The sequence below is a fragment of the Stegostoma tigrinum genome, chromosome 38 (genome assembly GCF_030684315.1).
Source record: "Stegostoma tigrinum isolate sSteTig4 chromosome 38, sSteTig4.hap1, whole genome shotgun sequence".
NCBI lineage: Eukaryota > Metazoa > Chordata > Chondrichthyes > Orectolobiformes > Stegostomatidae > Stegostoma > Stegostoma tigrinum.
Genome location: NC_081391.1, coordinates 13,638,293 through 13,661,342, shown reverse-complemented (window position 1 = coordinate 13,661,342; position 23,050 = coordinate 13,638,293). Strand labels below are relative to the sequence as shown.

At 46.1% G+C, this 23,050-nt stretch overlaps 3 protein-coding genes across 3 annotated transcripts; all 3 read right to left on the bottom strand.

Annotated features, from left to right (window-relative positions):
- Positions 1-369: 369 nt before the first annotated feature.
- LOC132206445 (ferritin, middle subunit-like) lies at positions 370-4,534 on the bottom strand. The gene is made up of 4 exons (XM_059640612.1): positions 4,433-4,534; positions 2,523-2,669; positions 990-1,115; positions 370-525 (listed from the first exon to the last, which is right to left on the bottom strand). The coding sequence occupies exons 1-4, from the start codon at positions 4,532-4,534 to the stop codon at positions 370-372; spliced, it is 531 nt and encodes a 176-aa protein (XP_059496595.1).
- A 4,415-nt stretch (positions 4,535-8,949) lies between these two features.
- LOC132206430 (ferritin, heavy subunit-like) lies at positions 8,950-13,944 on the bottom strand. The gene is made up of 4 exons (XM_059640561.1): positions 13,843-13,944; positions 11,076-11,222; positions 9,570-9,695; positions 8,950-9,105 (listed from the first exon to the last, which is right to left on the bottom strand). The coding sequence occupies exons 1-4, from the start codon at positions 13,942-13,944 to the stop codon at positions 8,950-8,952; spliced, it is 531 nt and encodes a 176-aa protein (XP_059496544.1).
- Positions 13,945-17,270: 3,326 nt separating this feature from the next.
- LOC132206442 (ferritin, middle subunit-like) lies at positions 17,271-22,431 on the bottom strand. The gene is made up of 4 exons (XM_059640605.1): positions 22,327-22,431; positions 19,386-19,532; positions 17,877-18,002; positions 17,271-17,426 (listed from the first exon to the last, which is right to left on the bottom strand). Exons 1-4 carry the CDS (start codon positions 22,429-22,431, stop codon positions 17,271-17,273), a joined length of 534 nt encoding a protein of 177 aa, XP_059496588.1.
- Between the last annotated feature and the right edge of the window lie 619 nt (positions 22,432-23,050).

The following is a 23,050-nucleotide window of genomic DNA, read 5'->3' as shown; positions in this document are numbered from 1 at the left end:
CAAACTGATTTTATACCCCACAGGCCCCAACCTCAAGTTCTGGGTGGAGGAATAACTTGGGTTCCTAACTTAGAGGAAGTTCCACGGGAATTCCGAGACTGATGCTGGGGTGGTGCTGGAGGGAAGACCAGGGAAATATTTTGTCAAATTAATAATTTCATTAGCCAAAATTACAGGCTTGAAGCTCTCAAAAGCTCTTTAATATCAAGGGTCTCAATGATGGACAATAAGCAACATCAATACATTGTATTCATTTCCATTCAGCTGGTACAGCCATTACATGGTTTGCTCCAAGCCCCTTCTCCCTGGAAGGAGACAGATTGCCCAGGGTGAAGTAGGGAATGCATTCAGACCGTACTCCAGGCCACACTAACTGCTGTCCTCCAGGGAGAGCCTGTCAAACAGGTACTCTCCCATCCCATTCTCAGGGGCTCCCAGGCGCTTCAGGTTGGTGATGTAGTCCCCGAGTTGCTTGATGATCTCCACCTCCTCATCCAAATAGTGAGTCTCCAGGAAGTCACACAGCTGCAACAGAGGAATATGACACTTGGTACATTTATACTATCCAAGACAATTTCAGAATTCCCACTGCAAGACAGACTTAGCCATGACTAGCTCTGGACAGCCCTGAAAAGCGAGCTAACACCTGGAGAATTTGTGCCAGTGAGGACAACATGTCAGCTGCTCCATCTTGCTGTTTGTGAAATGGAGCTGAGTTGGATTGTGATGGACAATGATCATTCCACTGCAATGATACGAATGAAGAACTCAATGGCCAACGTCATTTCAGCACTTCCACTAGATTAGAGATCAAATTCCCCTTTTAACTCATTGTAATCAGTATGATCCCAAGTGATCAATGTTACAATAGTTCAGGAAAGTAATGGATGGAAAGTGTTACATCAGTGAATTTCCAATCCACACAGACCAACCAATGAAACATGACCCTGAGAGTCTAGCAGTGATGTGAATGAGGAGGTGAAGCTTACATGAGGGTCAGTCTGGGCTGTGGCGAGTTGGTGTAGATCCAGCAAACTCTGGTTCACATTCTTCTCCAGATCCAGGGCAACCTGCATTGCCTGCAGGCTGTTACCCCACTCGTCCCTCTCTGGCTTCTGGGGATGGAGAGAAGGACAGGTAAGCTTCAGAAACAGAATCCCTGCAGCATGGGAGCTGGCCATTCACCCCATTGAGACCATAACTGCTGAAGAGCATCCCATCTGGTCCCATTCCCACCCTGTTCGTGTAACCTGCATTTCAAGTTGCCAATCCTCTTTTCTACTGTGTGGGGAAGCCATGCTTTGGGATAACGTTTAAATTCTCGTCACAGGCCAGAACCAAACTGGTGCCCCTGGCACTGTGTCAACAGTGCCAACCACTGAGCCACTGTGCCATCCCTGAAGTCCAGATAAAGAAAGCATTAGCTACTTGGTGACTCCTTTCACCTTGCCCCATTTATCCTTGACCTGAAGCCGGAAGCTCAGGAACGTATCCTTGTACCACAGGGAATAAATATGTACCAGATTAGTCATTTGCACCAGTGTCCATCAGCTGGAGTCTTAAAAAGGATATTCAGGAGTGAATCCCACGGGCTGTGGGGGAAGTAGCGGTCATGTCCCAAGCTCCAGTTGACAAGGCTGAGGTTCAAGTCTCACTTGTGCTTGTGGCCTCATACATGCCCGAGCAGCATGGTCAGAACCATCATTACTTGAATTCATTGTCGGGGGCAGTAATGTGCTTACAATAAACACAGGATCATCGATCCCTCAATGCTCACACAAGGCAAACTGTGTGTGAAAGGGAACATAGGCCAAGTAACATGTGTTAGTTTGGGGCAGGGTTGTGAGGAACAGCACAGGGACAAGTCCTTTGAACACATTTTATGAAAATTGTTCTTCCGGTCTCTGCTGCATTCTATCGTTGGCCTCACTGGTCAGAAGGACAGGATGGTACTGCAGGGGGTGCTGGTGAGGGTCCCCAGGTTGTTTCCCCAAGACAGAAAATCCATTGAGGAGAGAGATTGGATGGGCTGGGGGTTTTCCTTTGAGCAGGTGAGGCTGAGGTGGTTGTTTGATGGAAGACAAGGAAGTCTGGACAGTAGATGGGGAAAATGTCTTCCCCATGGCAGACACGAAGACCAGAGGGCACAGGTTTGAGGAAGCAGGATAGAGGGGATTGGAGGAAATTTGGTGGGTGTGTTGGGGAACGGAGGAACGAAGTGCTGGAAATGGCTACTGCAGCACTGTTTAAAGGACTAGCTGGGCGAGTGCTAAACACTAGGGTATAGTAGGGCCTGGACCAAGAACAGGGTGAGTACAGTTCGGTCTTTGCTGGGTCAGCATAGGCCTGGTGGACCAGAGGGCTTGCATAAATGCTGAAACACTGGAGATGGAGGAGAGCAAACAGGGAAGCCAAGTAAAAGAACTTCTCACACTCGCTCAGGATCTGAAAATCTTGTCACTGGAGATGACACCGCAAGAGCAGCCATTCCCCCCTGCACTCCCCCACCACCCAACCCCAACCTTCACATCCTGGAGGAGGACTCGGCCTCCACGCTGATTCTGGAATTTCAGCAGCTTTTCTGCATGTTCCCGCTTCTCCTGGGACTGATCTTTGAAGAACCGGGAGAAATGGGCGAGGGCAACATCGTCCTGGTCAAAGTAGGACATCTGGAAGATCAAGTTAAAATTACATCAGACATCACTGGCTCACTCCCCATTCCAGTCCTCAACTACAAGACGCAAGGTACTATGTTTTGCCTTTGGGGAAAACTGGAAAAAAAGATGTTGAAACCCTGCTGTAGTCAACGACTGGTAGGGAGCATGTTTTCTGCAAATCCAGGATCAATGAGATTGTGATGTAAGTGTACACATGAACTCTACAAAGGTGTGCTGTCTCCAGTATGGAGTTTGGCACTAAGATAATGCCGAGGAAAGCCTGCCCAGTAACAGCCTTTGGATCGTTGCAGCAGTGGGTTATTGCTCTGCCTAAATAGTGCAAACTCAGGCTGTCAAAAACTTGCACTAAGTCACATGACTGAAACAAATTGCAAAACAAATGATCAAATGTCAAATATTAGTGGCCTGTACATAACGTCACTAGTGAAAACAGTAACCTGGAAAAACACTTGCCCTGACTTTGCCCAAACAGGCAAAAAATCCTGTAGGTTTTCAGCCCATGTGACTCATATCTAAACTGTCATGTTCACAATTCGATGTAAGGGTTTAAGAGCTAATGCTCGCTATTGGAAGCATCAGCTAAGAATTACATTCTGGGGAAGGACTCCTGAAAAGTTACTTTAATCCTCAAATCCAAAAACCACAGTCAGGCAAGCAAATATCTGTGGTTTCAGTGGGTAGTTACAAGTTGTGGCAGAAGATAGTCGGGATTTTATCCTTGGGAAGCATGTGCCAATAGAGTTGGGACACAGTGATAAAACCCCACCAACTGGCTCACCAATAAAGCAGTCCCACCTCCCAAGTGAGGCTTATAGGGACTTAGTCCTCATTACAAGACAACTTCCTTCCAATAGGCACAAGCCCAGAGAGAGATGAATATTCCCCATGTGTCTGTAGAAGGGGAACTACAACATGCAAGAAGCAGACACCATCCAGGACAGGGCAGCCCACTTCATGGGGACTGCATTCACCACCTCCTTTCAGGGTCCATGACCGACCAGGTCCCCTGCAGCACTCACCAAGGTTACTTCAACACATACCTTCCAAGCACATTCTACTCCTTGGAAGGGCACAGTCACATCACCACCGGGATAGAGGGGACATTTTGTTTTAGGTCAAGCTAAGTGATATGGGAACAACCTCCATTTCTTCAATGTCACTGGGCTAATAGCCTCAGCACATTCCCGCAGCCCCAGTGTGGGGTGGGGTGGGGAGGAGAGGGGGCAGAGAGGGGATCCAACATTTCTCACACACGGCAGATCAACTCTCAGTAGGAACGGGATAGGCCACACCCACATCTTCAATAAATACAAGTAAAGCCAAGTCAGCCTCAATGAAGGAGATCCACATAAAATAGATACCAGTCACAGACTTGCCTCAGGTTTTTTCAGACTAACAAGGGCCACTGCAACAGGGAAGCTATTGTTATTGTCAGTGTTAAAAAAAATCAGCATGTTTGTTTAGGACCACCACAGAGATCAGGCAAATGAAGTCAGGAAACTTGTGTCAGAAAGAAAAAAAAAGCAAGAGGCTTTTACCCTCCAGATACCACTGAAGGCCAACTGGGACCTGAGTTAACATACATCAGTATCCTACACCATCGTGATAGTAACACCACCTCTATCCTGAACTGATATTTAGGTAGGAGCCACAAAACCTCAATCTACTAGATTGTCAGCTTCACTAGAGGCCAGGCAAAGAATTTACTTCAACAGAACAGATTTATATGTTTAACCCCGAGAGACAGCACTCACCAAAGACTGATAGAGATAGGAGGCAGTGAGCTCCACATTAATCTGCTTGTTGACAGCAGCTTCACAATCCTGGTGATAGTTCTGACTGATCTGGGAGGCCATCTTGTGACAATAAATTTCTTTTATTTTCCTCACCACCAAAATAACAAAATTAGGAAGAACAATCAACATCATTCCCGTGGGACTCTATTTATACCCCAGGGGCAGACCCTCTTTTTATGAAGCAGGAAATGACATCATCAGTGATGGCCAATCACTCTTGATGATCAGTTGATCAGCTGCCACGTCCAATCAGTGCAGGATGGGAACTGGATCCAGAAACGAAACACAGTTGACAACTGGTCGATGATGGAATTGCTGAATGACCTTTGACCTCCTGTACAAGTGCACATTCTGTAAATGTATTTGCCAGAAAATGACAATAAAATATACTCTAAACCTTCACTTGTGTATCTGAGGTTGTGCATTAAGACTCAGTCATCACAGATTTGCACAATTTCGTCGGATTGTTAATCTGAGGGAATAGTCGTCATAACTTTTGAACATTGGTGTTGGAGCCATAGAATATAGAACATAAAACATAGAACATTACAGCACAGTACAGGCCCTTCGGCCCTCGATGTTGTGCCGACCAGTCATACCGATATGAAGCCCATCTAACCTACACTATTCCATGTACGTCCAGATGCTCGTCCAATGACGACTCAAATGTACCTAAAGTTGGCGAATCTACGACCGTTGCAGGCAAAGCGTTCCATTCCCTCACTACTCTGAGTAGAGAAACTACCTCTGAAATCTGTCCTATATCGTTCACACCTCAATTTAAAGCAATGCCCCCTCGTGCTCGCTGTCACCATCCTAGGAAAAAGGCTCTCCTTATCCAACCCTCTAATTATTTCATATGTTTCAATTAAGTCACCTCTCAGCCTTCTTCTCTCGAATGAAAACAGCCTCAAGTCCCTCAGCATTTCCTCTTAAGACCTTCCCTCCATACCAGGCAACATCCTAGTAAATCTCCTCTGCACCCTTTCCAAAGCTTCTACATCCTTCTTATAATGGGGTGACCAGAACTGTACACAATACTCCAAGTGCGGCCTAACCAGAGTTTTGTACAGCTTCGCCATAACCTCTTGGTTCTGGAACTCAATCCCTCTATTAATAAAAGCCAAAACATTGTATGCCTTCTCAACCACCCTGTCAACCTGGGTGGCAACTTTCAAGGATCTGTGTACATGGACACCGAGATCTCTCTGCTCATCTACACCACCAAGAATCTTACCATTAGCCCTGTACTTTGCCTTCCAGTTACTCCTACAAAAGTGCATCACCTCACACCTGTCTGCATTAAACTCCATTTGCCACTTCTCAGCCCAGCTCTGCAGCTTATCTATGTCTCTCTGCGACCTACAGCATCCTTCGTCACTGTCCACAACTCCACTGACCTTAGTGTCGTCTGCAAATTTACTAACCCATCCTTCTACAAACTCATCCAGGTCATTTATAAAAATGACAAACAGCAGTGGACCCAACACCGACCCTTGCAGTACACCACTAGTAACTGGTCTCCAGGATGAACATTTCCCATCAACTACCACCCTCTGTCTTCTTTCAGCAAGCCAATTTCCGATCCAAACTGCTATATCTCCCACAATTCCATTCCTCCGCATTTTGCACAATAGCCTACTGTGGCGAACCTAATCGAACGACTTGCTGAAATCCATATGCACCACATCAACCGGTTTACTCTCAAATACCTGTTTGCTCACCTTCTGAAAGAACTCAATAAGGTTTGTGAGGCACGACCTTCCCTTCACAAAACCGTGCTGACTATCCCTAACCAATTTATTCTTTTCTAGATAATTATAAATCCTATCCCTTATAACCTTTTTCAACACTTTCCCAACAACTGAGGTAAGGCTGACTGGTCTACAATTACCAGGGTTGTCTCTACTCCCCTTCTTGCACAGGGGAACCACATTTGCAATCCTCATCTTTGTAAAATGCCCTGATTTGGTTGATATGAACATTTTCCTATTTCTGTGCAGCAACAGAATAACGTGCTTTTGGATCGTCTGATACAGGCAACCGATGTCCTTTGTAGATCCATTCTGAATCTGCTGTGATCAGCGTGACTTAGGGTCGCATGAAGCCCAGTTTGAAAAGCAAGATGCTAAATGTGCTGAGTGCCTCTTATACACAGTAGGCCGCAGGGTTCTGTGTCTCAGGTGCTGCTAGAAACGTATCGCACGTTGAACATTTCTGTCTCCATGTTTGGTTTTTCATTGTTGAAGTTGAATCAGCGCTTAACGCCAGCATGTTTCCAAGGTGACAGTATCTGTTACAGTTTTCATTGCATTCTGTAGAGTGAACAACTCAAAAATTGGGAAGTCAGAGGCAGGGAATTCTGTTGTGATTACACAACTTCTAACTTTCCAAAGCCGGTCCACCATCAATAAGACTGAAGTTCGGAGTGAGTAATGCTGGAACAGTTTTCAATGTTCTGGCTGGAGGCAGCACCAACAACACGCAATGGAGCTCCATTTAAGTCTGTCACCATCCTGACTTGGGAAAATATTCCTGTTTGCGAATGAAAATCCCAGAAGCCCTTCCTCGGCAGCATTATCATTCCGGTCTCTCCTACACCAGGGGGACTGTAATGACCAGCTCATCACCACCTCCTGAAGTGTAACACTTGCTGAGCACTAAATGTGGCCTTGCCCTTGGCAGACTCACGATTGACTGCATACAGTAAGCATGCTGGGACAGGGTCGTGGAGTCCAAAACTAGGGGTGGTAGGGGTAATGTTTTCACACACAGGCATGTGGTGTTTGGGGGGGGGGGGAAGGGGGGTGGAGAGGGAGGGAAGCTGAAGAACAGCTTTGCCCCACAGAAAATGGTTTATGTCAAGAATGAGTGGCTACATAAAGCACGAGAAGTAGGTGCAATTGCAGTTGTTAAAAGACATTTGGTGATTTCCAGGGAAAGGACTGGTTGAGGGATATGGGGCAAACACAACTAGTTCAGATTTGGAACACTGCTCGACCTGGACGGTTTGAGCCAAACAACCTGTATCTCTGCTGTAGGACTCTGACAGTATGCAACAGCATATTCCTTTGTTCGGTACTTTCGGGTCAGACAGTGTCTCAGTAGCGAACACTTACCTCACAGCGACATGGGATTTATTACAGCCTTAGGGCACCCTGGGGAGTTTGTACATTTACAGTGTCTGTTTGGTTTCCCACCCACCATCTGAACTATTTGCTGGTCAAGTGGATAGGGAATGCTAAGTTGGTGATATTGACAAGGGGCAAGCTGGATTAGCCATGGGGAAGACACAGGGTTAAAGGACTGGGGTGGGACTGAGCAGGATTCTGGTCAGAAGGTTGATGCTACCTGGGTCAAATGGCCTCTTGCCAGAGAGCAGGGATTCTATCACCAAGGATAGAGACTGGGCCAAACAACAAGGATTTTTGTGATGGAACAAATCTATTCAGTACCTTAATGACCCACACTCTTCCTAAGGCTACAGTGTGCACTTGTGCCAAAACTCAAGATAATCTCCGGGCTGTCTCTGATCACCCCCTCCCTAACCCATGATCAGACACCTTGAATGATCAAGGAAACAGCTGTACAGGAAAATCAGCATGTCCAGGCATCTTGACTGAAGGAGACAGCCCCCATCTTCCCCAGAAATCCCTGCTCCCTCACTGGGTCAAAAAAAATTTCATCAGCCCATGGAAAGGTTCCAAGAACCAAGGTAGAAGCTTTTTGTACAAACCCTTCAACAGTCAGAGGCCAGTTGTAGCTGCAAGCATAAACCAAATGTGAGTATTTTGAACCATGGGCAATCATCCAAGCCCCAGGTCACCAATCCTTGTATTTATGGTATAAAGAGCATCCACTATCAATCAAGTAGCCCCAGAGAATCTGGAGATGATTCTCTGGAATGTGACTGTTCAGAATGTTTGGGCTGAATTTCCCCCAGCTCAGGGCTGGTGGACTTCCAGTTATGGGGAGGGCCTGAGCCCTGGGCGGAGGAAAGAAAGCAACAAACTGAGGAAGCCACTTGAAGGAATTTTGGATTCCTTCTGGGGGAAAAACAAATCTATGCAGTGAACCAAGAAAGTTTAGAAAACCCAAGGTCCCCTGGGAGGAGCAGCAGACTTCAGTGACAAAGTGAACTGGTCAGCAGGGCCACTAGTTGATGGTTGTCATCAGGGTCGGTCACAGGCCCCATTTGAACCCCAACTGGCTCCCATAGGCCTGGAGTCTGTCCACAGGGGTTTGGGGAAAAGCAGTGGTGAAGTGAGGCAAGAAAGCTTGCTTGACCAAAGAGGTATCAGTGGTCTCAAAATGATGCACAGTAACTGAGAACAAGAGATCATTTTATTCATTTCCATTCGGCTGGTACAGCCATTACATTCTTTGCTCAAAGTCCTTTCTCCCTGGAGAGAGACAGATTGGCCAGGGTGAAGTGGGGAATGCATTCAGACAAGCAGACAGTACTCCAGGCCACACTAACTGCTGTCCTCCAGGGAGAGCCTGTCAAACAGGTACTCTCCCATCCCATTCTCAGGGGCTCCCAGGCGCTTCAGGTTGGTGATGTAGTCCCCAAGTTGCTTGATGATCCTCACCTCCTCATCCAAATAGTGGGTCTCCAGGAAGTCACACAGCTGCAACAGAGGAATATGACACTTGGTACATTAACACTATCCAAGAAAACGTCAGAATCCCCACTGAAAAACATGCATATGGAGGGAGATTGTCAGGGATGACTAGAGCCAACGCCTGGAGAAATTGTGCAAAGAGGACAACTGCTTTTTAGCTGCTTCATCTTGCTGTTTATTTACTGGAGCAGAGTTGACTTGTGATGGATAAAAGTCATTCCACTGCAGTGGCCCTGAATGAGAATTCAGTCACCAATATCGCCTCAGTCCTCCCCACAGGTTTACAAGTTAAAATACAGACTTGGAGTCAACTGCTCAGCAATGATTTTGTAATCACTATGGATCTGAAGTGATCCATGTCATCTGCACAAAAACAAAGTCTAACTGAATTTCTAATCCACAAAAGACCAACCAATGAACGTGTTGCCCTGAGGGCCTAGCAGTGAAGTCAATGAGGAGGTGAAGCTTACATGAGGGTCAGTCTGGGCTGTGGCGACTTGGTGTAGATCCAACAAACTCTGGTTCACATTCTTCTCCAGATCCAGGGCAACCTGCATTGCCTGCAGGCTGTTACCCCACTCATCCCTCTCTGGCTTCTGGAGGAGGGAAAAGAAGGACAGTTAAGCTTCAGAATCTCTACAACGTGGATCAGTCTGTAACTGCTCTGAAGAGGATCCCAACTCGTCCTTCTCCCACCCTATTCCTGTAACCCTGCATTTCAGATGGCCAATCCTCTTATACTCTGAGGACACCAACGCAGACATGGGGAGGACATGTCAACACCAGTCCCTCACCAGAGGCCAGATCCAGACCTGTGTCCCTAGCACTGAGAACACTGCTAGCCCCTGAGGGAGCCCTGGAGCACAGCTGAAGAACAGTTCCTTCAGAATTGCTTTCACCTTGCCTGTCGGTCCTTGATCTGAAGGAGGAAGGTGAATAACAGGTCATTGTGGGGGATAATGACAAGATTTGCATCAGGGTCCATCTGATGGAATTGCGAGGATATTCACGAGTGAATCCTAAATGCTGTCATGGTACAGTGGTAGTGCCCCTGTCTCTGGCTGACAAGGCCAAGGTTCAAGTACCACTTGTGCTGGTGGCTTCATACATGCCTGAGCAGGATGATCAGAAACATCACGGCTATTTAATTCATCAAAGGGACAGCGAGGTGTTTGCAAAGTGTGTTGTGCTGCTAACAGTTAAGAAAGGCCCAAAACCATAGATCCCTCGAAGTTCAGACAAGGTCAACAGGGTGTAACAGTGACAGAGGGCAAGCAACCTCTATTAGTTTGGTGGGGGTGGAACAGGAAGGGGACCAGTCTTCTCAGTTTGTTTTTCTGGTCACCACATTATTCCTCTTTGGCCTCACCAGTCACCTGGACAGAATGGCACTGCAGGGGGAAGCTGGTGAGGTTCCCCAGGCTGTTGCCCAAGATCCATTGATTGGAGGTTAGATAGGCTGGGATTTTCTGTGGAGCAGGAACGGCTGAGGGAGTGACCTGATGTAATTGAAGAATAGAGAGTGGCCAGTTGATGGAATGTCTTCCCCATGGCAGACACCAAGACAGGAGAGAAACCAGGTTTGTGGAGTAAGCAGGTTAGAGGGGATTGGAGGAAACTTCACCCCACCCCCACCCCTCTGAGGGGCTGTTTGAAATATGAGATGAACCACATAAAGGGTTGGATGGTGGTGGAGACTGCGACTCAAGATCAGTTTCGGGTCCAGCTGGACAAGTACTTAGTGCCAGGACAGTGGCCTGTGGACCAAGGGCAGGTAAGTGGGATTAATGTTGTTAGTGTTTGTGGGGTCAGCATAGACATGGTGGGCCAAAGGGCTTCTTTCCACACTGGCTTCAAAAAGGAGATCAAACAGGCTGGACAAAGTTTTGACTCAAATGAAAACCTTGTCACTGACTTGAAACCACACCATAAGAGCAGCCATTACCATCCCATTCCCCACCCCACCCAACTCCAACCTTCACATCCTGGAGGAAGACTCCGCCTCCACGCTGATTCTGGAATTTCAGCAGCTTCTCTGCATGTTCCCGCTTCTCCTGAGACTGATGTTTGAAGAACTGGGAAAAATGGGGAAGGGCAACATCGTCCCGGTCAAAGTAGGACATCTGGAAGGGAGAACAAGGTAAAGTCCATTAACAAGTCATGGGCCAATTTCAGTTCAGAACTACAGGGCTACTTGAGCATTCTCAAAATCAAACTGACAATAAGCTGTTAAGTACCTGATGCATTAACAATTCAGAACCCAGTTTTGAGCAATTGCTGTTGAATTGGAAAAATCAAAACAATCCCAGCTTCCTCCAGTAAGTTGTAAATACCATGTGTTTTATTTTGGTTTGAAACTCCTGGCAAATTGCCCAGGAGGGTCTGGCACAGCATTTGGTGAGAACAAGTGTGGATTGATGTTTTTACTGATTAACCTCCACCAGAAATGGGATAAATCTTTGATTGAATAGGGTTTCAAGAAATGCCAGGGGCTGGAGTGCAGGATGTACACCAATAGAACAGCTGCAGGGCACTGTATTGCTGCTTTGGCAAAGACCAGAAAACAGATCCTAGACACTGCAATTAACAGCTAGGAAGAAGCACATTTTCTGCTGAGTCAGGATCAATGCAATTGGATGCACTGTATCTATTAGTTTGACAAGAACTGCAGTATTGGGGTGGCTGGGGGGGGGCGCATGAGGAGATGAATGAAGGACGTTAGCTCCAAGAATCTGCCAAGGAAAACCTGCCGAAGGACAGCCTTTGGATTGTTACTGCAACAGTTTGTTGCTGCATCTGAAACAGCTGCACTGACTCAGACTGCTAGCAACTTGTACCATTACACATGAAAGAAAGACTGACAAAACAAACTGATCACATGACAAGTATGACAGTGATCTGCAGATCAACTACTCTCCAGACAAGATCCCTCATTAACCTGGAAAAACCACTGTTGACTTAATCCAACAGGCAAAGTCCTGTAGATTTCTAAACCAGGATGTTCACAATTCAATGTATTGTGGTTTAGCAGGTCTGCTATTGGAAGCAGCCAGTAACAAGCACATTCTTACAAATCCTGCTGAAAAAAGTTGCTTCAATTCTCAAATGCAAACACAAGCACAATTTATCTTTGCGATTTAAATGTGCAGTTAGAAGATGTAGAATAGTAAGGATTTCATTCCTGGCACATGCTTACAAGGTGTGTTGGGACAATGGGTCAGTGATTAAAACCCAACTGCTGGCTCAATGAAAGCTGTTCCCCCTCCCAAACTGGGGCTGACAGGGGCTTGATCCTCATCAGGAGGGGGACTTCCTGCTGACAGGGACAAGCCCAGAGAGCACCCTGCAACAAACACTAAGGTTACATAAACACCTTCTACCCCTTGGAAGGGCACAAGCACCCCACCTGGGGAAAGAGGGTCCAGTTAGTTTAGAATCAGGCCAAATACAACAGGCATAAACTTTTTACCAGAGTCACTGGGTCAGTACCCTCAGTACATTCTCAGCCCCATGGCAGTGCTGTGCCTTTGAAAAGCTCCAACACTTGACATACAGACAGCCCACACCCACCTAATGGAGTATCAAGAAAAGCAAGGTAGATCTCAAAAGGAGATCTGCTTAATCAGATAAGAGTCACAACCTCACCCAGTTTAATCTGAACATAGAACATAACAGCAAAGTGCAGGCCCTTCAGCCCTTGATGTTGTGCCGACTTGTCATACTGATCTCAAGCCCATCTAACCTACACTATTCCATGTATGCCCATTTGCTTATCCAATGATGACTTAAGTGTACCTAAAGTGGGCAAATCTACTACTGTCACAGGCAAAGCATTGCATTCCCTTACTGAGTAAAGAAACTACCTCTGACATCTGTCCTATATTTATCAGCCCTCAATTTAAAGCTACCCCACCTCATGCTCACCATCACCATCTAGGAAAAAGGCTCTCTCTATCCAGCCCTCTGATTATTTTATTGTTTCAATTAAGTCACCTCTCAACCTTCTTCTCTCTAATGAAGAGAGCCTCAAGCCCCTCAGCCTTTCCTCATAAGATCTTCCCTCCATACCAGGCAACATCCTAGCAGATCTCCTCTACACCCTTTCCAAAGCTTCACATCCTTATAATGCAGTGACCAGAACTGTATGCACCAGAGTTTTGTACAGCTTCACCATAACCTCTTGGTTCCAGAACTCAATCCTCTTAATAACAGACAAAACACTGCCTTAATTGCCCTGTCAACCTGGGTGGCAACTTTCAACATTCTAAGCTGATTGCAATAGGAAATCAAGATTCTCAGTCACAATTGGCAGGTTTACTTCAGATCCCCACAAAATTCAAATAGAAACAAGGATACAAGAGGGAAAAGAAAAGCAGTGACTAGCTGATGGTGCTTCCGTTCCCACAATGGTGAGTCCCAATTCATTTTTAAATTAGTTCCCTCAAGTTTCAAACAGCCACAGGAAGCTATAATTACCACCAGTCACAGCACCATCATGGGACAGGCAAGTAACTACAAGAATACTCCACCCTCCACATCTCACTGACAACCAACTGGGACCCAAGTTAGAGTAACATTAGGCACCAAACTATTGTTATAATAACATCACACTCATCCTGCATTGAGAAAGAGGTAGGAGCCACAAAACTCAGTCTATAAGATAGACAACTTAATTACATCCAAGGGGAAGAGTTCACTTCAACAGAACAGAAGTATGTTTCACCCAACAGAGACTCCACTCACCAAAGACTGATAGAGATAGGAGGCAGTGAGCTCCACATTAATCTGCTTGTTGACAGCAGCTTCACAATCCTGGTGATAGTTCTGACTGATCTGGGAGGCCATCTCATAAAGGAAACACTTGCTTTATTTTCCTCCCCAGAAAAATGACAAAGTTAAGAGCAACAGTAAACATCCCTCCCGTGGGACTCTATTTATACTCCAGGAGCCAACACTCATTTTATGAAGCAGGAAATGAGATCATCAGTGATGGCCAAACACTCTTGTTAATCAATTGATCAGCTGCCACATCCAATCAGTGCAGGATGGGAATCGGGTCAAAAAACCAATCAGAATTGACAACTGGTTGATGATGAAATTGCTGAAATGACCTTTGACCTCCCGCACAAGGGCAAATTCTGGAAGGACATCTCCCTGAAAATGAGAATAAAATATACTCTAAAACTTCACGTCTGTATCTGAGGTTGTGCGTTAAGACACATTCATCACAGATTTGCAGAATTCTGTCGGATTGCTATTCTGAGGGATTAGTCGTCATAATTTTTGAACGTTGGTGTTGGAGCTCTTTGAAAAATGGCTCGATTTGGTTGATCAGAACATTTTCCTATTTCTGTGCAGCAACAGAAATAATGTGCTTTTGGATCATCTAAAACAGGCAACTGATGTACTTTGTGGATCCAATCTGCATCTGATGTGATCTCCCTGACCTTGACCTTGAAGCCCAGTTTGAAAAGCAAAACGCTAAATGTGCTGAGTGCCTCTTCTACACAGTAGGCCTCAGGCCTCTATGTTTCAGTTGCTGCTAGAAATGTATTGCACGTTGAACATTTCTGTCTCCCAGTTTCGTTTTTCGTTGTTTGAAGTAGAACTAGTGATTCACCCCAGCATGTTTCCAAGTGAAGAATTTCTGGTTCTGTTTACATTGCGTTCTCTAGATGGTACAGCTCAGAAACTGGGAATTCAGATGCTGGGAATTCTGTCAGGAAGTACTCAACTCCTGAGTTTCCAAAACCTGCCCACCCTCAATAAGGCTGAAGTTGGGAGTAGTGCTGGAATTAGTTTACAATGTTCTCGCTGGAGGCAGCACCAACGACACTCAAGCAGCTCCATGTAACTCTGTCACCATCCTGACTTGGAACAATATCCCTGTTTGTGAATGAAAATCCCAGGAGCCCCTCCTCAGCAACAGCAGCAGCATCAGCATCATTCCGGTCTCTCTGACACCAGGTGGACTGTAATAACCAGCTCATCACCATCTCCTGAAGTGTAACAGTTGCTGAGCACTAAATGTAGCCTTGCCTTTGGCACACTCAAGATTGACTGTATATAAAAAGCATGCTGGGACACGGTAGGGGGTGTCCAAAACTAGAGGGCACCGGTTTGAGGGGAGAGCGGCAAGATTTAAAAGGGGCGTGAGTGACAACATTGTCACACAGAGGGTGGTGCGTGTATGGAACGAGCTGCCAGAGGAAGTGGTCGAGGTGGATAGAATTACAACATTTAAGTGACATTTGGAGATTTACATGGAAAGGAACGGTTTAGAGAAAGATGGGCCAAATGTAGGCAAATGGCACTACACAGTTTATGAAAACCTGGTCTGCAAGTTCGGGCTGCGCTGCAGAGTCTATTCCCATGGCGTAGTTTGCCGCAGTGTATTCCTTTCCTTTGGTACTTTAGAATGTTTTGGCGCCTCAGTGCCAGGCACCCAGGTTCAATTCTACCCATGGGTGATGGACTGCGTGGATTTCCTCCAGGTGCTTGAGTTTCCTCACACAGCCCAATGATTTGCAGATTGTCGATCGTGAGCAGGGGCCTGCAGACTAGGTCGATTAGCCGTGGGAAATGTGGAGTTAAGGCAAAGGGGTTGGGTCTAAGGAGGATGCTGTTCAGAAGGTCGATGCAGATTTAATGGGCCTAATGGTCCCTTCCTGCACTTGAGGGTTACTGTAGCCCAGACTTATTTTCACCGAAAATAAATTGCTTTATGTGGTGGAACAAATATGTTGAGCGCCTTTTGACTCTGCAGCACCCCCCCGCCAACCTTGATGAAGGCTGCAGTGTGCACTCGCTACAAAACTCCCTGGAACAATCCTCAGGATGTCTCTGATAGCCCCCTCACGAACCCATGATCTCTGACACCTTGAAAGATAAAAGAAGCAGCCGTAAAGGAAAGTCAGCATCTCCATGTCTCCTCTCCGAGCCACTTTGCTCCTTCAATGTGATTTCACCCAATCAACCTGCATCAGGAGTAATGTTCACCATGGGGGAAAGCTCAGAGGAACGAAGGGAGCAGCTTAGTGTGCTCAATGCTGGCTTTACCAACAAGAGCCAATCAAACAGCAGCATTTAACCAGGTGCATTGCTGTGTTCTTCCCAGGTCCCTGTTATCCTGCTGTAAGCAGCAATGAGGCCCTGCATTCTAATCCAGTACAGTTCAGGTGAATGTCTTGAGCTGACTCGCAGGGAAAGGGGCTGTGGTGAATGTTTAGGCTGGTGGGGCACGTGGATAGAAAAGGTCGGGTGGGGGGAGGGCGGGGTGAGCGAAGTGAGGAGAAGCGGAAGAGAAAGAGCTCCAGCCACAGTTTGGGATGGTGAAACCAAAAGTAACAATACTGAGAATATAGTGTTTTATTTGTCAGGGTAGGGCCCAATGGGGAAAAAAAAAGATATACCAGGCAGTCGAGATTGTTTCACAGCTCTGCTGCTTCCGCCAGCTGGATTGAAATCAGAGCCTGCTGGGCCTCTTCCTTTAGACCTTTGTGATCAGGAAGCTGGGTCAGTAGATAAAGGGCTGTCTTCACTTTTTGTTGCTGTCATCATTCAGGCAATAATTGAGTACGCAGGATGGCTGAGGCGGGGAAGAGATTTCAAGGGAAATGTGCAATTGAACACCACTATCCCAAATTCTATCAGGCTGGGTAGAGAAGTCTCTTTGGACGGTGTGGGAACTTCCTGGCACCAGAGGAAGACAATTTCTTTGAGCTACAGTTGAACCCACCATATCCAGAAGCGCACTAATTGTCCTCTAGAAGAAAGCCAGTGCCACAATTGACAAATCCCAACCTTATCCTATTTGGAGGAGAAACACCTTCAATTTCCACAGGACTAACCAAAAAAACACTCCATCTAGTTACATTCTAATGTGGGGATAGTGAGCGATTCTGTGAAGGGTTGCCTAATCCAATTAGAAATTGGACCAATCAAATGACAGAAAACAAATTGGCTTCAAGCAAGAGCTATCACCCAAAGTATTCAGAGCTCTGAATGATGGACAATAAGCAAGATCAACACATCATTTTATTCATTTCCATTTAGCTGGTACAGCCATTACATTCTTTGCTACAAAAGTCCCTTCTCCTTGGAAGGAGACAGGTTGTCCAGGGTCAAGTGGGGAATGCATTCAGACCAAGCAGACAGTACTCCAGGCCACACTAACTGCTGTCCTCCAGGGAGAGCCTGTCAAACAGGTACTCTCCCATCCCATTCTCAGGGGCTCCCAGGCGCTTCAGGTTGGTGATGTAGTCCCCGAGTTGCTTGATGATCTCCACCTCCTCATCCAAATAGTGAGTCTCCAGGAAGTCACACAGCTGCAAGAATATGACAACTTGCTACATTAATGCTATCCAAGACAACCTCAGATTTCCTACTGCAAAACACTCAGCCATATGAGCTCGAGACTACCCTGAAAACCTAACACCTGGAGACTATGCCAGTGAGGACCATGTATTTCAACTGCTCTTGCAGTTTGTTAAGTGATGCTGTGTTGGATTATGATGGATAGTGATCATTCCACTGCAATAATCCTGGATGAGCATTCAGTGGCCAATATCACTTCATCACTCCTACTAGATTATAATCCAAATTCCCATTTTACTTGATTGCTGAGCTGATCAGATTATAAGCATTGGTACAGATCTGAAGAGATCCAAATTGTACTTGTCTGAGACAGCAGGCAACTTCTAATCCACAAAAGACCAACCATTGAAGGTGTTGCCCTGAGTGACCAGCAGTGAAGAGAATGAAGTGGTGAAGCTTACATGAGGGTCAGTCTGGGCTGTGGCAAGTTGGTGAAGATCCAGCAAACTCTGGTTCACATTCTTCTCCAGATCCAGGGCAACCTGCATTGCCTGGAGGCTGTTACCCCACTCATCCCTCTCTGGCTTCTGAGGATGGAAAGAAGGAAAGTGAAGCTTCAGAATCTCTACAACATCGATCAGTGCAGAACTGCTCTGAAATGCATCCCAGCTCATCCCACTCCCCCTCTATTCCTGTAACCCTGCATTTCAGATGGCCAATCCTCTTATACTATGAGGACACCAACGCAGACATGGGGAGGACATGTAAACACCAGTCCCTCACCAGAGGCCAGATCAAAACCTGCGTCCCTAGCACTGAGAACACTGCTAGCCCCTGAGGGAGCCCTGGAGCACAGCTGAAGAACAGTTCCTTCAGAATTGCTTTCACCTTGCCTGTCGGTCCTTGATCTGAAGGAGGAAGGTGAATAACAGGTCATTGTGGGGGATAATGACAAGATTTGCATCAGGGTCCATCTGATGGAATTGCGAGGATATTCACAAGTGAATCCTAAATGCTGTCATGGTACAGTGGTAGTGCCCCTGTCTCTGGCTGACAAGGCCAAGGTTCAAGTACCACTTGTGCTGGTGGCTTCATACATGCCTGAGCAGGATGATCAGAAACATCACGGCTATTTAATTCATCCAAGGGACAGCGAGGTGTTTGCAAAGTGTGTTGTGCTGCTAACAGTTAAGAAAGGCCCACAACCATAGATCCCTCAAAGTTCAGACAAGGTCAACAGGGTGTAACAGTGACAGAGGGCAAGCAACCTCTATTAGTTGGGTGTGGTGGAACAGGAAGGGGGCCAGTCTTGTCACAGTTTGTTCTTCTAGTCACCACATTATTCCCTCTTTGGCCTCACCAGTCACAAGGACAGGATGGCACTGCAGGGGGAAGCTGGTGAGGTTGCCCAGGCTGTTGCCCAAGATCCATTGATTGGAGGTTAGATAGGCTGGGATTTTCTGTGGAGCAGGAACGGCTGAGGGAGTGACCTGATGTAACTATTGAAGAATAGAGAGTGGCCAGTTGATGGAATGTCTTCCCCATGGCAGACACCAAGACCAGAGAGAAACCAGGTTTGTGGAGTAAGCAGGTTAGAGGGGATTGGAGGAAACGTTCTCTTCACCCTCCTCCGAGGGGGAGGTTAGAAATATGAGATGAACCACATAAAGGGTTGGATGGTGGTGGAGTCAGCTACTCCAGATCAGTTTAAGGTCCAGCTGGACAAGTACATAGTGCCAGGACAGTGGCCTGTGGACCAAGGGAAGATAAATGGGATTAATGTGCTTTAGTGTTTGGGGGGGTCAGCAAAGACATGGTGGGCCAAAGGGCTTCTTTCTACACTGGCTTCAAAAAGGAGATCAAACAGGCCGAACAAAGTTTTGACTCAAATGAAAACCTTGTCACTGACTTGAAACCACACCACAAGAGCAGCCATTACCATCCCAACCCCCACCCCACCCAACTCCAACCTTCACATCCTGGAGGAGGACCCGGCCTCCACGCTGATTCTGGAATTTCAGCAGCTTCTCTGCATGTTCCCGCTTCTCCTGGGACTGATGTTTGAAGAAGCGGGAGACATGGGGGAGGGCAACATCATCCCGGTCAAAGTAGGACATCTGGAAGGGAGATCAAGGTAAAGCCCATTAACAAGTCACGGGCCAATTTTAGTTCAGAGCTCCAGGGCTACTTGAGCATTCTCAAAATCAGACTGACAATAAGCTGTTAAGTACCTGATGCATTAACAATTCAGAACCCAGTTTTGAGCAGTTCCTGTTGAATTGGAAAAATCAAAACAATCCCAGCTTCCTCCAGGTAAGCTGTAAACACCATGTGTTTTATTTTGGTTTGAAACTCCTGGCAAATTGCTCAGTGGGTCTGGCACAGCATTGGGTGAGAACAAGTGTGAATTGATGTTTTTACTGATTAACCTCCACCAGAAATGGGATAAATTACTGATTGAATAGGGTTTCAAGAAATGCCAGAAGCTGGAATGCAGGATGTGCACCAATAGAACAGCTGCAGGGCACGCTATTGCTCCTTTGGCAAAGGCCAGAAAACAGATCCCATCACTGCAACTAACAGCTAGGAAGGAGCACATTTTCTGCTTAGTCAGGATCAATGCAATTGGATGCACTGTATTAGGTTGACAAGGGCTGCAGTAGTGGGGTGGCTGGGATGAGGGGGAAGGGATGAATGAAGGACATGGGCACCAAGAATCTGCCAAGGAAAGCCTGCCTCGGGACAGTCTTTGGATTGTTCTAGATACAGTTTACTGCTGCAACTAAAACAGCTGTACTGAGACTGCTAGCAACTTGTACCATTACACATGAAACAATGATTGACAAAACAAACTGATCACATGACAAATATGACAGTGACCTGCAGATCACCTACTCTCTAGACAACATCACTTATTAAAACAGTAACGTGGAAATGCTACTGTTGACTTAATCCAACAGGCAAAGTCCTGTAGATTTCTAAACCAGGATGTTCACAATTCAATGTATTCAGGTTTACCAGGTCTGCTATTGGAAGCAGCTACTAAGACACACATTCTTGGGAATCCTGCTGAAAAAAGTTGCTTTAATTGTCAAATGCAAACACAAGCACAATTTATCATTGCCCATTTAAATGGGCAGTTAGAAGATGTAGAATAGTGGAGATTTTACTCTTGGGACATGCTTCCAAGTTGTGTTAGGAACATGGGTCAGCGATTAAAACTGAACTGCTGGCTCAATGAAAGCTGTTGCCACCTCCCAAAGTGGGGCTGACAGGGACTTGATCCTCATCATGAGAGGACTTCCTGCTGACAAGCACAAGCCCAGAGAGCACCCGGCAACACTCACTAAGGTTACTTCTAACACCTTCTAAACACATTCTACCCCTTGGAAGGGCACAGGCACCCAACCACCTGGGGAAAGAGGGGCTAGTTAGAGTCAGGCCAAATACAACAGGAATAAGCTTTTTTACCATATTCACTGGGTCAGTACCCTCCGCACATTCTCAGCCCCACGGCAGTGCCGTGCCTTGGAAAAGCTCCAACACTTCATATACCGACAGCCCACACCCACCTCATGAGTATGAAAAAAAGCAAAGTAGATCTCAAATGGAGATCTGCTTGATCAGATACCAGTCACAACCTCACCCAGTTTAATCTGAAACTAGAACATAACAGCACAGTACAGGCCCTAGATGTTGTGTCAACTTGTCATACTGATCTCAAGCCCATCTAACCTAGACTATTCCCTGTACGTCCATATGCTTGTCCAATGACGACTTAAATGTACCTAAAGTTGGCAAATCTACTACCGTCACAGGCAAAGCATTCCATTCCCTTACTACTGAGTAAAGAAACTACCTCAGACATCTGTCCTATATCTATCATCCCTCAATTTACAGCTATGCCCCCTCATGCTCACCGTCCGCAGAAAGAGGATTTCCCTTTCCAACCCTCAGAATATTATATGTTTCAATTAAGTCAACTCTCAACCTTCTCACCAATGAAGACAGCCTCAAGTCCCTCAGTCTTCCCTCGATACCAGGCAACATCCTAGTAAACCTCCTCTGCACTCTTGCCAAAGCTTCCACATCCTTATAATGCAGTGACCAGAACTGTATACAATACTACAAGTGCAGCCACACCAGAGTTTGGTACAGCTTCACCATAACCTCTTGGTTCCAGAACTCAATGCCTCTATTAATCAAAGAGAAAACACTGCCTTCTTAACCGCCCTGTCAACCTGGATGGCAACTTTCAAGGACCTGTTTACGTGGACACCGAGATCTCTCTGCTCATCTACATTACTAAGAATCTTACCATTAGCCTCGTGCTTTGCCTTCCGGTTACTCCTACCAAAGTGCATCACCTCACACTTGTCTGCATTAAACTCCATTTGCCACCTCTCAGCCCAGCTCTGTAGGGCTAGAACAAGCCTATTCTAAGCTGATTGCAATAGGAAATCAAGATTCTCAAGATTATTTGAGATGTTAAGTTGGGATCACCACAAAATTCAAATACAAGCAAGGATACAAGAAGGAAAAGAAGAGCAGTGACTAGCTGATGGTGCTTCCATTCCCACAATGGTTAGTCCCAATTCATTTTTAAATTAGTTCCCTCAAGTTTCAAACAGCCACAGGAAGCTATAATTACCACCAGTCACAGCACCATCATGGGACAGGCAAGTAACTACAAGAACACTCCACATCTCACTGACAACCAACTGGGACCCAAGTTAGAGTAACATTGGACACCAAACTATTGTTACAGTAACATCACACTCATCCTGCATTGAGAAAGAGGTAGGAGCCACAAAACTCAGTCTAGAAGATAGACAACTTAATTACATCCAAGGGGAAGAGTTCACTTCAACAGAACAGAAGTATGTTTCACCCAACAGAGACACCACTCACCAAAGACTGATAGAGATAGGAGGCAGTGAGCTCCACATTAATCTGCTTGTTGACAGCATCTTCACAATCCTGGTGATAGTTCTGACTGATCTGGGAGGCCATCATATAAAGGAAAAGCTTGCTTTAGTTTCCACACCACAAAAATGACAAAGTTAAGAACAACAATAAACATCCCTGCCCTGGGACTCTATTTATACTCCAGGAGCCAACACTCATTTTATGAAGCAGGAAATGAGATCATCAGTGATGGCCAAACACTCTTGTTAATCAATTGATCAGCTGCCACATCCAATCAGTGCAGGATGGGAATCGGGTCAAAAAACCAATCAGAATTGATGAGTGGTTGATGATGAAATTGCTGAAATGATCTTTGACCTCCTGAACAAGTGCAAATTCTGGGAGGACATCTCCCTGAAAATGAGAATAAAGTATGCTCTAAAACTTCACGTCTGTATCTGAAGTTGTGCGTTAAGACACATTCATCACAGATTTGCAGAATTCTGTCAGATTGTTATTCTGAGGGATTAGTCGTCATAATTTTTGAACATTGGTGTTGGAGCTCTTTGAAAAATGGCTCGATTTGGTTGATCTGAACATTTTCCTATTTCTGTGCCGCAACAGAAATAATGTGCTTTTGGATCATCTAAAACAGGCAACTGATGTACTTTGTGGATCCAATCTGCATCTGATGTGATCTCCCTGACCTTGACCTTGAAGGCCCAGT